The sequence below is a fragment of the Natator depressus genome, chromosome 3, assembly GCF_965152275.1.
Source record: "Natator depressus isolate rNatDep1 chromosome 3, rNatDep2.hap1, whole genome shotgun sequence".
In the NCBI taxonomy this organism is placed as follows: domain Eukaryota; kingdom Metazoa; phylum Chordata; order Testudines; family Cheloniidae; genus Natator; species Natator depressus.
In genome coordinates, this window is record NC_134236.1 from 119,210,348 (window position 1) to 119,228,533 (window position 18,186).

Here is an 18,186-nt window from a genome sequence, read left to right on the forward strand (position 1 = left end):
TGTCCCTGTGGATGCTCCACTTGAGGTGTACATGTGCCCCTGTGCCTTTGACTGCAGATTTTTGGTAGCAGTGCCCTTTCTGCCCACACATGCACCCTACACATCCTTGTGCCCCATACCGAGGCTATACTGGACTGCACGGGTGAACTGCCCTCAGTTCTTTCTCAACTGCCTTCAGCCAGAGACGAAGTCTAGTATGTGCCTGCTTCCCCCTTTTATTAGTGTTTTATATTTGTAATGAGTTCTTAGTAGTAGTAGTAGGTTTAGTACCTTATAGTTGAGGTGTTTGTTTCCTTTATCTTAAAAAAAAAACATTTTTGTTTTTCTTTTTCTCCTGTTGGCTTGAACAACTTTTTCTTTTGCTGGGCTCCCCAGGATTTAAAAGGTGCCTCTCTTGTCAGTAAGCAATCCCTGTTAGTGACAGGCACTTCCACTGCATTCATTGCTTGGGAGACTCTCATGTTCTTATGCTTTTCTTTTAAGGGAGGATCCCATAAAAAAAGGGAAATTAAGTACAGACTATTAATGATGGAGCAAGCTTTAAACCCAGCTTTAGGCGCAGGTACAGAGAACCCCCAATGTCTGTCATTGCCCCGTCATCATTGAGATCACTACCACGGAGAGCTTCCAAGGAGAAAATGGCACTGAAACCCCAGTCTCCAACACTCTCCTTGACTGAGGTACAGATAAGCACACCACCAGTGCCAAGAGCTTTCTAGTCCAAGGAAGGAGATAAGGAAGGAGATAAGAGGAGCAAAACAAAAGAGAGTTCCTCATCAAAGAAGTTCTGGTCACCAGGGGCCTCATGCTCCGAGACATGTGCTAGTGAGACTCTGAATACAATGCGTACCATGAAGCATGTTAAGATTTCAGCTGCGTCCAATACATCAGTGGTAAAGGGCTCAGTACTGAAGACTGCTACTGCAAGGGGTCAGCTTCAGTGGAATCCTAGACTCCCTTGATACCAACATCAGCACGTTGTATAATGGCCTCTGCAGCACTATTGGTGCCAGTTCTGAGTTCTGTTGTGCTTCTGGTACTGCAGGAATTCTGGTACTCGAAACACCTTATGGTACTGAATGAGTCTGAGTCTCCACTCCTTGTAACCCCTGGATGCCTCTCAGTACCAAGGTTGACTGGGTCACTGACTGCACATGTGTCTAGGAGACCTACCTCTTCTCCACCTTTGGTGATCCATGAGGAGGGGTTGTCACCTTTAATACAATATGTGGAGGAGCATACTGACTCAGACTCTGAACTTTCTGTTCAAGGATCCCCAATTTGTTCCAGGAGATGTTATTCCCCGTTGCAAATACAACAGGGGCAGGACACCAGATCTCTGCCTTCCAACACTTGGGATGCCCAGCATTAGTTTCCCCCCATGCCTTATGGTTTCCCTAATTGGCCTTATTGGGATACATGGGCAATGTACTGCCAGCAGTTTTGAGGGACCTCAACTCAGTCCCACAGGAAATACACAAGACCCCATTTCCCAGTACCATCCATCCCTCCTCCCATTCTGTGCCAGAGGAGACTTTTGAGGAGCAAGAGGCAAGGGCAGACAAGAAGGTTTTTATTTTCTCATCCACCACCAAACTCTCGGGTCATGGATGCAGTCAATGAAATGGGTGGGTAGCATACCCAAAAAGCCACCCTTTATAATAAGGACCAGAAACATCTGGACCTTCTTTCGTCATGAGAGCTGCTTGTCAGCAACACTTCAGTATGACTACCTGAACTATGAAAAGTTTAATGGTTTTATTGACCATTTACCACAAGAACTTCAAGAACAGTTAAGCACATTATAAAGGAGGGTCAGTTTTTGGCAAAAACTTCACTGCAGGCTTCATTCGATGTGGCAGACAATGGAGCCAGGTCTGTTTCCACGGCAGTAATGATGAAGCAAGCTTCCTGGATTCCGTTGTCCAGGTTTTTGTAGAAGATGCAATCAACTGTGGAAGATTTACCTTTTCTATAGCCGGATGGGGAAAGGTTCTATTCAAGATATTTTCTGATACTCAAGAAAAATCGGGGTTGGAGGCCAATACTAGATCTCAGACAGTTGAATAAGGATTCCCAACATCTGAAATTCAGGGTAGTCTGCCTAGCAGCTATAATTCCCTCCCTGGAATCAAGGGACTGGTTTGCGACCCTCATCCTCAAAGATTCCTTCTTCCATGTAGCGATTCATCCTTCCCACAAAAGATTTGTTCTTTTCACTTTCAGTGACAATCATTACCAGTATCAGGTCCTACCCTTTAGCTTGTCATCCACCCCAAGGATGTTCTCAAAATCATGGAGGTCATCGATGCCTACTGCCATCATCTAGGAATAATTGTCTTTCCCTACTTTAATGATTGGCTTCTCAAGGGTCAGTCATATCAGGAGGTGTGATCGGCAGTTCAAACATCTTCTCTATTCTGAAGTCTAGGCTGGCAGGTAAATCTTGAGAAATCAGTCATGACCTCCTGTACAACAAATTCTCTTGATTCTGGAGTTGATAGGGGGCAGAGCTTATCTCCCTCTTGACGGGTTCCTTGTGCTAAAGAACCTCATACAAAGATTGCAGCTCAGCCGACAAGTTCCAGCAAGGATATGTCTGAAACTGCTGGAACACATGGCATCTTGCATTTTTGTTACACAAAACACCAGGTTGTATGTTCGATGTCTCTGGGGTAGCTTAGGACTGTTCATGTACCCAACAAACGCACTGTCAACAAGCAGGTACCTGTACCCAGTCAGGTCCTGCAGTCACTCATCGGGTGGATGAATCCATTCAAAGTTTTGTGCAAGAATCCTCCTCAACCAGAATTCTCATATTAACATTGGATGCTTCCATCATGGGTTGCAGAGCACATATGGGTTCTCACACAGTCCAACGTAAATGGGCACTACACTTGCACATCAGTCTCTTGGAATTGGAATTAAGGAGAGTCAGGAAACGCTTGCCTCCGCTTTCTTCCCCTACTGAAAAACAAGTCCATCAAGATCATGACAGACAACATAGGGTGTATAGAAGAAACAGAAGGTGGTTTGCCTGCATAGCCCTGTATAGCCTTGGTATGGGGCACGAGGATGTGTAGGGTGCATGTACAGGCACAATGGGTACTGCCACCAAAAATCTCTGATCAAAGTCATAGGGGCGCATGTGCACCTAAAGTGGAGCACCCTCAGGGACTCAAGAGCTGCAGTTACTGCCCAAGGGGAGTAACCTCTCTTTCTGCCATTTACTGTCATTATGGTCATTCGGGATTCCAAGGCACTTTTTCAAAGATTTGGTAGTTTTTCGGATGTCCTGGCCAAAGATAGACCTCTCATTATGTTTACCTAATTCCCACCTGCAGTTTCAACTGGAAAGAGTTTTGTACTTCCTGTTGTATAGTATTATTGTGCACTGCTTAGCAATTGTCATGTTTGATCACTGTGGTAGTTGATGTGATCCCATTATATAGTTTGTATGTCAATTTAAGACCCCCAGTCCTACAACCAGATCATTACAGATGGATCCTTACACCTTCTTGGAGCCCCATAGTTAATAAAACAATTTGGCATGAAGGATGCTATTAAAAAGATATGGTATTGTTGTAGTACTATTATAATATTATTGAACCAAGAGCATTTTCTGTTTGCTTGCTAGTTGGAAATCTGCATTGTTTCTTTAAAAGCAAATGGCAGACATGAGAGAGACTTGGCTTCTGAAGCTTATTTCCTGTCTCTCCTTCCCATCCCACCCCTTGAAAGAACCTTTCAGAACATGTTTTGTGTATTATTCCATAGAAAGAGACATGCAGGTTTTCCCCATTTTGTTAGTATTTGTAGCCCTTAATTATAAGGATCACATTTATTCAGAGTAAAAAGCTTTTTTCCACCAGATATACTTGTGATATATAACAGTTTTTAGCCAAAACTTTGAGAAGTGCTTTCTTTTGAAAGGTTACAATATTTACATAAGAAAAGCTTGATTGTAACACTGAACTCTTTTAAAGTTGTTGCCAAATTGTCCTGCTCTTTATTTCCCTTCATAATTTTCCCTTGGAGATTTGCCCCACTATGCATTTTTTTAAAAATGCCCTCCACAACTCATCACATGCTCATCATCACGGCAGAGAAATGACATTCTATGGCAGTTGTCTCCTTCATATTAAAAGAAATCCTTTGCCTCTTTGCAGGAGTGACAGCAAAGGACAAAACTGATTTTTAAAAAATGCTTTATTTAGACAACACATTCTCTACTCCTTTAAAGAAATTCACAATGTATTTGGAAAAAATAAGCCAAATGGTGCTTTAATGCTCTGCACCCCACTCCCAAAGGAAAAGATCAATTCCTGTCAAAGATCTTGGAAATCTAACATTATTTTGCAAAAAAAATAAAAAGTACTGAAGCTAGTCAAGTCATTCAGAGGTTGTAGGTTTGTTTTTATGTTTTGGGATTGGTTGGTTTGTTCTGTTTTGTTTTTGTTTTTTTTAATATTACATAATGCTGAAAAAAGCATTTGTACCAAACCTGCAATCTGCCACCAAAAAATGCCATTTTAGGTACATGCAAGGTAGCTAAATGTTCTCTGCTAGAAGGGGTCACTAAAGGTGGGTTTGTAACTTTTATTTCGTTTTTTGAAAATCACAAAATAAAATTTATGAGACGTTTAATGGAGAAACTCTTCGATTTGGGGTTTGTATTTTCACACATACAATACGCATATACAAGTATACTTGTGCATATGTTTTTATATGTATATATATGTCTGATGAATATCAATATGTGTGTGCAGACATAAGTATACCAATATATGGTACATAATTACAGTATAGATGTAAGGAATAAAGGGGCTATTTTTTTTAGTGGAATGGGCATTGTGCTTACCGTAAAGAACTGCAAAACTGATAGTTTACACAGCTAAGCAAATTCTTTTGTTCATGAAAATTTGCTAGCCCAGGCACAAAATCTTCGATCTAGCCTTTACTAGATTGATGATGATTAAAAAAAATTAATGCTATTTTATTTGTTCTTCAAAAAAAAATTACGGGTCCCTGTTGAGTGGAGGAGTATCATTTTGCAAGGCTTCATTCAGGACACCTCCTTGAGCAAACTAAGATTCCAGACATGCAAACATGTATATTACATGTGGGTAACTTTTAAGCATGAGTAGTTCCATTGAGACTTCTTTTGTCAGTAAAGAACATACGTGCCTGTTTGTGGGATTGCAGCCTCGTGTACGTTTTGTGCCCAATGCTGTAATCAAGTCCATAATTAGGTTCTTTACCTTCATTCTTTTGGTGCCATCTACTGAAGGACTGATTCTATAACCCTGTGAACAAAGTCACCAGGACTGACAAGAGAAAAATCTGCTGTTGTGCAGGATCTTGGTTTTGGGGGAAAGAAGCAGCAGCAGTATAGGACATTCACATGGTTTGATTTGAAATTTCCATTGCAGCTACTTTGGGCCATTAGTGGTTCTCAAAGAGCCCAGGATGAGTAGATACGTTTTCATGTACAACTAATGTTCACTCTCCACCACAGGGATTTGAAATCTTACTGCAAACAAGACACCTTTGATAAGAGCAAATAAGTGAATTTCCTAAAAATGAGCCCCACTCACCAAGTTTTCTTTGGGTTTGGTTTTGTTTGTGTGGCTTTTGTGACAGACAAAGGAGCTTTAATATAGGATCAAAAGAACTTTATTTTTTAAACAGAACTGGTCCCAGTTGCTTTTCTTATGCCAATTTCAAATTCTCCTTTCTCCCTCCTCTGAGTCCATCACTCTATTCCCTTGGAACGGATAATAATCTATACCTCCTTTTGTGATGTTATGTTGTATCAGTTCAAATTAATAAGTGTGTACATTTTTGGAGGTTTGTGTTCGATCTAATTCTGTCTCCAATTATACAGTAACTAATTCAACACTAATAGCCCCCAATGCAGGTAAAAAACTAATTGCCTGCCTCTTCCTTGGCTACCCATGAATGCTAAGAGATGAATGCTGTGACGAACCATAACACACCCCGCAGTGAGATAGATACGTAACGAGAGCCTGTGCGTGTGCTTTCTCTTCACATAGGCAAGGCAGTTTTCCTGGCATGAATCAGAGTGGTATTATGGGATCCAGTTCTCCCTACACGCAGCCGATGAACAACAGCTCTGGCCTGATGAACCCACAAGCTCCTCCTTACAGCATGGCACCTAACATGGTGAACAGTTCAACAGGTAATGGTGGGTAACATTTCAGGAGTGACCTTCCTCCATGAATCTCTTTAAAGGTACAAGCCCTCGAATGATGGCAGAGGGATTGTCCTTTACACAGTTTACCAGCTAAGTGCATGTTATTGACTCTACACTGAGATAAGGTGCTCAGATTTTTTGGTGAAATACTTGATAAATTTCTGCTACAATCAAATCCTCTCACATAGTGTGTACATCAATGTGATGATTTTGAAAAGTTATGGCAGCGTATTTGGAGTTGGGTCCAAACTTGGCCTACCTTTGGGGGCATGTGGAGGTGCAGAAAGAGAGAGACTCCTACATTTTCAAAAGTGACGAATTTTGGGTGCCTCACTCTTTGAGATCCCAACTTGAGACACCGAAAATGGGCCTGATTTTTAGAAAGCACTGAGCATCTGTCTTCTGAAAATCAGGCCACTTCAGGGTGCTATAAGTTGGGCACCCACAATAACTAGTCACTTTTGAAAATGTGTACCATATACATGGTATTTGCAAAGTCAGTATATCTATATAGTGCTTCTTTCCTTTGCTTGTTGACATTTACTATATGAAACAATTGGATTCAGTCATAACTGGAAAAAAGTTGCAAATGCAAACAAGATACACCTGAAATACCTGCTAAAATTGTGTTACAGGTTGTGCCTTGCACTATGGGAGTTTAAGATTATTATTAGTACTGTTATTTGTTGCCCTGTGTGTGGCTTCCATGCCCCGTAGCACCTATGAAAGGGAGCCAAATTAATGTAATTCTCTGTTGATAATATGCTTCTGTGTTACATGTTAAAGTGTACAATATTGAGAGGCTCCCCACCACATCTGAAAAGTTAACAGCTAAATTCCTGCAAGATCACATCTGAGTAAGGGTTTATCCTTTTGATTCTCCAAGACATTAGGGAGTTTTGGATAGGATTTCAATGACCCTAAAGCCGTGATACCCAGACTGAAGCGCCCGAGCTGCAGGTGGCTCTTTAATGTGGCTTTGCAGCACCTGATATTAAAACACTGTGTGATTTAATTATTAACCAATCCAAGTTATTAACCACTCAGTATTTTTTACTATGTTATTAACCAATTGTCGTTGATAAAATAATAATGCTTGGTCAGTCATTTTGCTGTGAGAATAATACACATTTTTATATCGCATATTATTTCATAGTAAATGAAGCAATGAATTCACACGACTGTGGCTCTTTTGGGTAACGTTGATTGCTAATTTGGCTCCGGAACCACTGAGCTCTGAGTATCACTGCCCTAAAGCATAACTTCAGCGTGCTTGAGCCCAAACCTTCGAGTCTCTATCTGTGCACTTGCTATTTATAGTTACTCCTCTTGAAAAAGCTTTGGTTTGTGTGGGGTTACTAGGGAGGTGTTACAAAGCTCAGGCAAGTTGATGGGATTCCTCTCTTCAGCTGATACAGTACCTGACTTACCTGTTGTTGCTTAAGCAGTACAGCATGTCAAGTACAAGATGAACTGTATCTTACCAAGAGCCTAGGGTTTTATACCTTTCTCCCAACTCTGCCCTCCCTGTTTCTTTCCTTCTTCCTTCTCATCCTTTCTAGCTTTTTTCCTCTTCAACTTGCAGTCCTCTTTTGATTTCAGATAGAAAATGGACAGTGACACCACAGTACCACATTATGTCCAGGGTGATCACTATTAAACAGAGGTGTTCCCAGCTAACTGGTTTTTCAAGGGGTCATGGTATGTTTTCTGTTAGTGGAAGAAAAAAATGGAATCAGAAAAAGAGATTTTAAAAAATAAAATAAAATAGCTTTTCCTTAACATTGGCTAGGCAGCCGTTTATTTGTCCAGGCAGCACACTTACATTCTGGACGAAAAGGGAAAAGCTATTGAACAGGCCATTAGTTAATGCCTTGTATTTCCCCCACCACAGCTGTCCCAGGTAATATTGTATTTGGGTTGTGTAGTTATGTGTTTTGTCTGGCTTGCTGAAATAAAATTACTTCTGAGCATTGAAACTACACTATAAATTCTGGCTTGCCATTAGCGGCAGTAATTTTTCCTCCTTTTTCTTTGGCCCCCAGAGCTGCAAAAATAACCAACAACAAACAGATGGCAGAGTTCCCTGCCTAAGAAGATTTATGTATTCCTAAGGAATAACCAGTTTAAAGGAAGATTCACAGAGGGTTTTTTTTGTTCAGATAATTCAGCCATTCATTATTTCATACAGTGGAAATCTGTTCAATGCAAGGCCATTTATCCTAGCAGTCTTTTGTATGGGCTAGTCATATTCTTTTTATTGTGTTATGCGTTCTGAAATATTGGATTTTTAATAATTTAAACATTTATCAGCTTTTTTTTTTGTCTTGTGCATTTGTGAAGTTTTTCTTTTGTTCCAATCTTATTAATGGGGAGGTTATCCTATGGGAAGTGAAATACGAGATGTGCGCATACACACATACGTGTATTGTGCTGTACTGCTTATTGAAGTAGAAGAGAGCATGTGCACTGTGTAAAGACCAGGGTGAAAAGAAAAGAGAAGCCTAATTCCAGAATATGCTGGTGGTGAGCAATGGGAATTCTCCATTTCTCCCATGTCCTGAAATATCCCCGGCCCCAGTCCACCCACATCAAGCAAGTAAGAGGTTTAATTTCCAAGATAAGAACTGCTCTAAATGCAGTAGTTATGATAACTTTGTGTTGGGTAAAGGGAAGATATTGGGGTTGCCAGAATGCTCTGTTCTTGCTGAAGTGCAGCATTTGAGGAGGTAAAGAGCATACAGATGAAGACTGTTATGTGACTGAAAATGGGATTCACTGTGCCATTGACACCAACTTTGCTGCGTGGCACTTCAGCCATTGTTCTGCTAAGTTAAGACAACATGGCAGTTAAAATGTATTTTAGGCAGCGTACAGGGCCAAAAAAAAGCCTCTTGTGTAGTGACAAATTGTTACAGGCTTCAGTGAGCAAGTAATTATTTAAATGGAGCCAGCAGGAATATGAATGTGACAGCTATTTCTTCATCTATAATGCCAGGGAAAAAATACAGTAAGCAGGAGGGGATTTTTAAAAAAACACAAGCATATCTTAAGATTTTACTCCATACAAGAGAGCCGGATTTTGTGTTGATGTTATTAGGGATTATTTCTACAACGGTTTTATTCAAAATAGAGTTGCATTGTTGCTCAGTATGACCTAATATTTGTTTTTGCAGATTGGATTTTTATTATTAATTAATATTTATTATTCCCAGTCAGCCCTGTTTTTTTCTGTGGTATTTTAAATTAAACAGATGCCACAAGTTCCACAGATGATAGCTTTGCAATTCTACATCTTGTTACTTAAGCAGTCACCGTGTGTAAAGCAGAGCACGTTCACAATTTCCGCTGACACAGAGTAATTTAGGAACATAGGAATTGCCAGGCTGGATCAAACCAGTGGTGTGTCTAGTACAGTGTCCTCTCTATGACAGTACCAGATGCTTCAGAAGAAAGTGCTAGGATCCCTTGGCAATGATGAAACAAACTGCCATAGAGGAAGTTTTTCCTTTTCCCTTCCCCCCATCAGCTTTTATCCTGAAACACACGGGTTTATCTCTCTTAGATATATATATTATCCTATTTAGAGTTAAATTGACCCAATATCTTGCTTTTTTAAAAAAAAGAATAACACAAAATTTGCACAAAACTTAAGCCCAATAAAAAATATTTTCATGAGGTGGTTTTAAAATGCTAGTGGAAATTGATTATTTGAACAATCTGTCCCATGGAGCCATTGCATCTCAAACGTTTCAGCGCTGCGCTTGTGCATGAGAATCAGAAAGTGACATTGAGGCCATGTCTACCCTACAGGGCATGTAGCAACTTAGCTACTGTGCCATAGCTATGCCAGTATAGTCCCATAGTGTAGATGCAGCTTACTGTGACAGAACGGATTTTTCCGTCTCTGTAGGAATACCTCCTCCCTGAGCGTCAGTAGCTAGGTCGATGTCTTCCATCAACCTGTCTGTGTCTACATTGGGGGTTAGGTTGACATACAGTGCTCACAGGTGTGGATTTTTCACACCCCAAGTGCCATAGCTATGTCAACCTAAATTTTAAGTGTAGACTAGGCCTGATTTCCTTTGCATTTCCACAGAAGCATAAAACATTGAGCAGAACTTCATCTCTCTCTTATTGCAAGGGACAGCCCTCATTACAGACCCAAGTTTTCTGTCCCACACAGACCTGGCATTTTCTTTCTTTTATAATTAATTGTAAATTATTTACCTCAGAAATGCCAAATTATAAAAATGAGATCCTGGAAAATGGTGTTTGTGCTGAAGAAATTGAAGGGACGCTGTCAAGTTAAAAATTATACATATTTTTGTAATTGGCCGGATGCATGATACGGATAACAATTACATTCTTAAAAATGAGAAATTTTTTAGAAAATGAATTTATTTTTCACTGTGTTGCTATTAGTTACATTTTCATTTTTCTGATCTCTTACAATGAAAATGCGCCTCATATTTCTCATCAGTAACTTCTCTGGCTGATAAAGCAGCATTGCAAATGGGCTTCCCAGGGAGTCTCACTTTTTCATAGGGATGAGGGATAATCTCCATTCCTCCACAGGAAAAAATAAAGGGACCTATTGTAAGGTTACAGTTGGTGATCAGATTTAGAAAAGTTGTGGCCAAATTTTCACCAGCCTATCAAATGATTTGCCCTATTCTGACTAGATTGTTTTGAGGATTTTGGACACTTCTTTTGATTTTTAACCCTGCTCCAGAGTCACTTAAAAATCTTCACTGAGGTCATCCTCTCCTGCTATGTGATACACTCTTCAGCCCAGCCCCTGTATATGCACACTGAAACTACTGCAGCTATTACAGTTCTCAGAGGACTATATGACTTGTGGAATTAGTAACAGTGTATGGATCTGTTCACCTCTAGGCCCATATTGGTAGTGACTGTCATTCTGTAACTTGTATGACCTGATGTCTTGCCAGTTCTTAGTGGACAGATGTCCACATCACAGAAACCAAAGTCATAGTTCGTAGTCTTATCAGAGATTGAATGGTCACAAAGATTAGGGCCCAAAATCCTGCAAAGATTTATGCTTAACTTTACTTACATGAGTTGTTTAATTGAATTTATTGGGGCTGCTCATATGCACAAGTCTTTGCACTATCAGGACCTACGTTATCATTTCACCTGTAGAGTGAGGTCTCCTCAGGCAAGAGTTTGAGGCACATTGGCAGTGCTGCTGTCCATGCTATATCTCTTCTGTGGCTGTGAAAAGTACTTGAGATTTCAATGCTGTCAATCTGACATGAGCACTAAATTCACTTGTGTGTGTGTGTGCATGCTAGGGTTGCCAACGGTCTAATCACACAAACCCAAACACCCTTGCCCTGCCCCCTGTCCCACCTCTTCTCCAAGGCCTCACCCCTGCCATGTCCCTTCTCCAAGGCCTCGCCCCACTCACGCCATTCCCCCTCCCTTCATCGCTTGCTCTCCCCCACCCTCACTCACTTTCACTGGGCTCGGGCAGGGGGTTGGGGTCTGGGAGGGGGTATGGGTTCTGGGCTGGGGCCAAGGGGTTCGGAGTGGGAGGGGTGTCTGGGATCAGTCTGGGGCAAAGGGTTGGGGTGCAGGATGGGATGCGGGGTGCAGGCTCCGGTAGAGGACTCAGGGCCGGGGCAGGGGGTTGGGATGCAGGAGGGGGTGTGGGCTCTGGGAGGGAGTTTGTGTGCAGGAGGGGGCTCAGGGCTGGAGCAGGGAGTTGGGGTACAGGAGGGGGTGAGGGGTGTGAGCTGTGGCTAGGCAGCGCTTACTTCGGGCAGATCCAGAGTGGCAGCGCAGCAGGGCTAAGGCAGGCTCCCTGCCTGCTCTGGCCCCACACTACTCCTGGATGTGGCCGGTATGTCTCTGTGGTCCCTGAAGGGAGGCAGGGGGCTCCACACGCTACCCCTGCCTGCAGGCATTCCTGGCCAATGGGAGCTGTGGAGTCGGCGCTCAGGGTGGGGGTTGCATGCGGAGCCCCCCGGCACCCCTCCAGGAGCTGCAGGGACTTGCTGGCCGCTTCCAGGAGTGGTACAGAGCCAGGGCAGGCAGGGAGCCTGCCGTAGCCCCGCTGTGCTGCTGGACTTTTAGCAGCCTAAAATCTCCTGGTTTGGCTTCAGTAGTCTCCAGGAGATAGAGCCCGATTCTGGGAGACTCCCGACAAAATCGGGAGGGTTGGCAACCCTATACGCAAGGGAGAGAGAGAGAGAGAGGCCAAAATATTCTGTTTGTAGAGTGTGATTTGTTATTGCACTAGCAATAAAGAGAAAAGCAATGTTTGTGTATTGCTGCTCCTACTGTATTTCACCATCTTCTGATAGTCAACCTTTAGCAAAAAGAATACTTTGCTGCAGTTTTACTCATGTCATATATACCTTTGAGTACATTAAATTCAGTGTAGAATAGCTAATTCATACTCGCTTTACGAAATCATTCTAGCTCTTATATTCTTATAATAAAGCAAGAGGCTAGAACTAGAAACCTGTTCACAGAACACTGCAATACTTTTTTTGAATCACAAATTTCCCTGTTATCCTCTTTTTTACTTTTTATCTTTTGGTCTGCACTTCACATGCAGGATTATTAGTGTATATATAGAAAGGGTTGATGTCTTAATTTAGCGGAGTTTTGTGACAGGGATGTTCTCCCACTGCTTGGAAAAGGGTCAAAAGAATGCCCCTAGTGTGACATTGCACTAGAAAGTGAAGGGATGTCTGTTGCAAATCACTGGGGAGTATTCTTGCAAGAAGTTATGAAACAGCATTTCAGCATAGGATGGGGAAGTACTTACAGAATCTACAAGAAAACTAGACGGTCTTACAATGAACATAGCAAAGCCCTTGCAGTTCCCATTGCAAGGTAGATGAAACAATAATAAACATAGAACAAAGATTGTTAACCACTTTTCTGAGCACTTTATTAAATAAAAAGTTTTTCATAGTTGTCTTCAGCTCCTGACAATCCCTGTTACCAGCATGTGTGGAATTGTCTTTAAGTACACTGCAAAGCAGACAAAATCAGAAAAGTTCAAAATAATTTACCATCCAAAATAATTATTTGATTTTTTTTAGTGAATTTTAAAAATGGCTAATACAGTGGTAAGTTGCAGACTTGGGTCATTTGTCTTTTTGTTAAACTATTAATTTATAACCCTTCAAAAACAGGATTCATAATAGTAACCTCTGATATAAACAGAATTACAAGAAAAGAATATCAAATAATTTATAAAAAGAAGGATTTAGTCATATGATGTTCCGCTGCGGAAATGTGGTTAGTGCTTAGCTGATTTTTCCACCTCTCCAAAATAATTTTTGGGAAAATGTTTGGTTTGGTATTAAACTAAAAGTTTACTTTCTGTTTTCAGCTTCTATGACATGAAATTCTGAAACATTATGTCAGTTTGGAACCAAATTATAGGAGCACATTTTATGCTTTCTTACATAAATGTGGGTTTTCTGTTCTTTAGTTTGTTTGGGGTTTTTTTGGTGGTGGTGATGATGTTGTTTTAGGGAAACAAACTTATTTTAAAAATATGTAGGATTAAAAAAGTAAAAGTGTCAAGTTACTGGTCCTCAACTCATATTGGTCACAAGCTTCCCTGTTCTTTCAAGGGAGTTAAGAGCAATACTGCATACAAATCAGATGTTTAATACAGACAGGCTTCTCAGCATAATATTGCTTGGTTGTTTTGTTGAGGTTTCACACACATTCATAAAAATAACAGCGTTTTTAGCTGATCTCAATAGATTTTGGCTGCAGCTGCATCATTTGAAAAAGGCTTTTTGTTCCAGTTCTTAAAGTCTCTAAGTATTGCAAGTAATTTTTTTAAAGTGTCTCAATTATGATTTCTGTGTTGTGATGTCTTTAAGGGGTTGATTGGGCTACAAATATGCTTTGAAAAAAAACAAGAAAACATGCCCATGAAAAAGGCCAGTAGTTCCACACAGAATATTAAGCATACAGTTGTAAACTCACATGGTTGGGTAGATTTTTTGGCAGACCCATAATCTCAACCTGCAGTGATGCTAAAGGTATTAGCAAATTAGCACTGCAAAGCTTGCCAGCTTATTCGCCAGAGTCCTGCTTGCTCTCTGACTGATATAATTAAAACTAATTATTTTCTAAAACATAGTAATACATGAATATGTGCAATAATCGTTTTGTAGTGGGCAATCTGTGAAGTATTTTTTAAAGCTTCTTCTGTCCCCGGCTAATATCCCCCCTCAGTTTTTTATGCTGTGCGTGTGCTGACTAGCCAGCGTTGCCATTTTGCAGAAAAGCAATCTGGTCCAACAACCATCAGGTTAATGTTATTTTATTTAAAGAATGTTGCTTTTCTAATTCTTATAATTTGTACATTTTGCAAATCTAATTCCTCCACTTTCTTGCCGCACCTTTTTATCTGTCCTTCCCCTTTTTGCTTATCTTGAATCTCTAAAAATAAAATGGTTGTCTTATAGATGGTCCCAATTTTTAGTGAATGCTGTGCACATAGTGTTCAGGAAGTGTCTAGCAGTTGTTCTTTGGCAATTTGCATTGATTTGATGACATGTCATCTCTCAGAATCTGCTCTGTCACGTATTGTATGTATTTTTACCTCAGAATCTTTTCTTGCATTCATATTAGAAATCCAGAAACTCAGCAGCACTGCTGCAGTAAAAATATACTTACCACTTGCATCTTCAAACACTGAACAAAAATTAACTAACCTTCACAATACCCCAACAAGGTGTCTGTGTAAGTATTATCTGAACATGTAGTCTGAGTACTCACCTGTTGTCCCACCTGGCTTCTGCAGGAGAGAAAAGTTGAATGCCCATTTCTCCCTTAGAGCTGACTTTATAGATGTGTGATTCAGTAGTTGGGAGATGAATGTGTTGGAACCCCAAGGCTTTTAGTACCTTAAATAAAAAAACTCACATAACCATGGAGTTCGAATTGCAGATAGTGGAGAGAAGTAGCAACATGGTCTGCTAGCCACTAAATCAAACAGGAGTATGACTCGAATTTTCACCCTTTTCCCAGCATTAACACAGAGATCAATTTTTCAAACAGTTTTGGCTTATGTTCTGCTCTAGATAAAGTGAAAGATGTAACTGTTTCCAAAGAAGATTGTCATCTTCTTACTATATACCAGCCCAATCTTGTTATAGACACAAACTTGCCAGCGTCATTAAAATTTTATTTATACTTTGTAAAATGATTTTGCAGTGCGATAGTTGGTTTTTTTCCCCCTTTGTTTTTTTGTCTGCTTAAATCTAAGAGACTTCCAGATTTCCAGGTGCTATAATAAAAGGAGGAGAGAGGAAGGTGGAAGACCTGTGCTTCATATACCATCAGTTTTTGACAGCAGGAAGCATTTTCTCGTAAAGCCAAACCTATCATGCTAAACTGTTTCTCCTGTTTTTGATTAGCACCTATGGGTCTTGCAGATATGATGACACCTGGTGAGTCCAAACTGCCCCTTCCTCTCAAAGCAGATGGCAAAGAAGAAGGACCCCCACAGCCCGAGAGCAAGTCAAAGGTATTTCCTTCCTCTGCACGTGGTGTTGGTTCGGCCCAGCAGAAGTCCGCTATGTTGTCCTCCATTCTCTGGTTTTGGCCTACCCTCTTTTGTTCTTTCCTGCATGCCTTTTCCATTCATGTGCATTCTGTTTCTTTTCTTTTCTTTTCTTATTTTTTCCTTCATTGTGTGGATCTGAAAGTTACTAGTTCTTATGGCATTTTAACTCGCGGGGGCAAAGCAACCCACTCAAACAGTTGTGTGGGGATTTGGCTAAGCCAGGTGGGTGGGAAAGGAGGGTCTTGCCTGGTTTCAATACTTGCAGCCATTTTTCTCTGCCTTCAGTTATAGCTTCCTGTTTTGGCCGCCTCCGCAGCAGCAACATACGTTAATATTTTGCTTTCCTGCCTTATTTGATAAAATAAGGTGAACAGCTTTTTTTTCTTTCTTTCATAAGGGGAAACCCATGCTTAGCATTCCATTTGAGCTTGAAGTAAGCATGGTGGCTTAGTGACTTTAGCCAAGCATCCAGCAAACTTTCCAAATTATACTAATTAACAATGTTGTTTTAATACCTTTATATATATATATATATTTCTATATGTGTGTGTTTTCTGTATGTCTCTCTCTGTTTATATATATATATTTTATATATAAAAAGAATTGGTCAGTCTGTTAAACTGGATGTATTTTTTTTGTTTTTGTTTTTAATAAAGTTTGCCCTGCCTTTGTCATATTATTTTTTTTTTATTCCTCTACCACAGGATAGCTACAGCTCTCAGGGTATTTCTCAGCCCCCAACCCCAGGCAACCTGCCAGTCCCTTCCCCAATGTCCCCAAGCTCTGCTAGCATCTCCTCATTTCATGGAGATGAAAGTGATAGCATTAGCAGCCCAGGCTGGCCAAAGACTCCATCAAGCCCTGTAAGTGGCTCTGGTTTTTTTGGTTTTTTTTGTAATTAATTATATTTTAATGCTTGCTTGTTTGTTTTATAAATTCTTTTTCTTCATAATTTATCCACTAAAGGATTTTCTTTCTTTATAATAATAGGGCCAAATTCAGCTCTCAGATACATGCGTACAACTCCCACTGGCTTGGCTTCTGTGGGACCTGAGCATGCCTATCAGAGGGCAAAATTTGACCCAGTAGTAATAAAAAAAGTAAAATTGAGTGCATCGTGTAAGTTTACTGTCTGGTAATACAGCAGTTGTTGTGAAGAAAGCATCCTTCCCATAATGCATCAGCTTACAGAGCATGCCAATTGTGTTGATAAGGACATTCCATTTCTTTTATTGGGTCCAAACTCCTTCACACAACTGACTTCATTGTTTGTCCCACTGTTCATTAAGTATTACTATTTTAAAAAAAACAAATATTTTCCTCTCTATGGGTAATAAGAACAGGCACAATATGGATTACAGGTTCTGCACCACAAAAGGCACCTCAGACAAGTCTGTCATTTACAGTTCTGAAACATTTTTATTTCCAAATTTCGTATGTAGAACTTTAAATTCTCAGGGCACAATCTGAAATAATATCAGTTGTGATTTGTTTCACTCAGTTAGTTAAAATGAACCAAAGGTTGATGAAAAAGTTAATGGATGTATATTTTTAGAAAGCTCCTTTTTTAGATGAACAATGTGTACTCACACTAGAAACAGGTTATGCAGAAGAATCTGGATCCAGAACAGCATGAGACATAACATTTAAATTAACTGTCATTTCCAGGTGAGATGCACAGAGCAAAAAAATACAAAAAAAAAGTATGCAAACATAAGCATATATGGGGATCTAATATCCATTTGACCATTTTTGGCTTATTTCTTAAACTAGGAAAGTATATGTCATTCTTTTATTTAAAATATAACTTCACTCAAGCAAAATACTATATTATAGTTATATATGAAATATAATGCTCTTTTTCAATTTTAATGCATAGTTAACTTTGCAACTAGTCTTCAGTAATGCCTTAGTTTTCACAAGATAAATTGAAGAGCGCAACTCAAGGCGAAAGCAATTTGGAGAGGGGGAAAAGTCTACCAATCCAGAGCCTGAAAGTATAACATCCAAGACAGGGAATGGTATTAATCACTATTATCTTGTTGCAGCAGATAGACCAGACATTAAAGTTGTCCCCAAAAATGTTTATAGACTTCACATGGCAATTCAGAGTTACTAACTTTTTGTTCCTCTGAGAAAGTAGTTAAGCTCATGGCATTTTATCTGCAGAGACAGCTTTCTTCATGGAGGGTGACATTCTTGCTAGTGTAGAGGGTCCATACAAGACCTTCTGAACCACATTTAATAGGCTCAAGTGGATTTTTAGAGTTCTTGTGCATGCCCTCTGCACTGGTGTGAATTTCACCTTAAAAGGCCTGAGGAGGTATGTAGCAAGTATAAGCTCTGCAGGGGAGAACAGGGGAAGTATAGGGATGAAATGCACCACCTTAATTTT

The 18,186-nt window shown here is 40.2% G+C and overlaps 1 protein-coding gene across 14 annotated transcripts in view; it reads left to right on the forward strand.

The window, feature by feature from the left end:
• The window catches only part of ARID1B (AT-rich interaction domain 1B), a 398,456-nt gene that overhangs the window by 338,388 nt on the left and 41,882 nt on the right, over positions 1-18,186 (forward strand). For 4 of the 14 annotated variants that reach the window (XM_074948664.1, XM_074948669.1, XM_074948670.1 and 1 more), the window contains 3 exons: positions 6,057-6,208; positions 15,643-15,752; positions 16,496-16,654. In XM_074948664.1, the coding sequence (XP_074804765.1) occupies positions 6,057-6,208; positions 15,643-15,752; positions 16,496-16,654 (421 nt within the window). The remainder of the gene's footprint in view (positions 1-6,056; positions 6,209-15,642; positions 15,753-16,495; positions 16,655-18,186) is intronic. The other 10 variants (XM_074948665.1, XM_074948675.1, XM_074948672.1 and 7 more) reach the window with 5 other exon arrangements.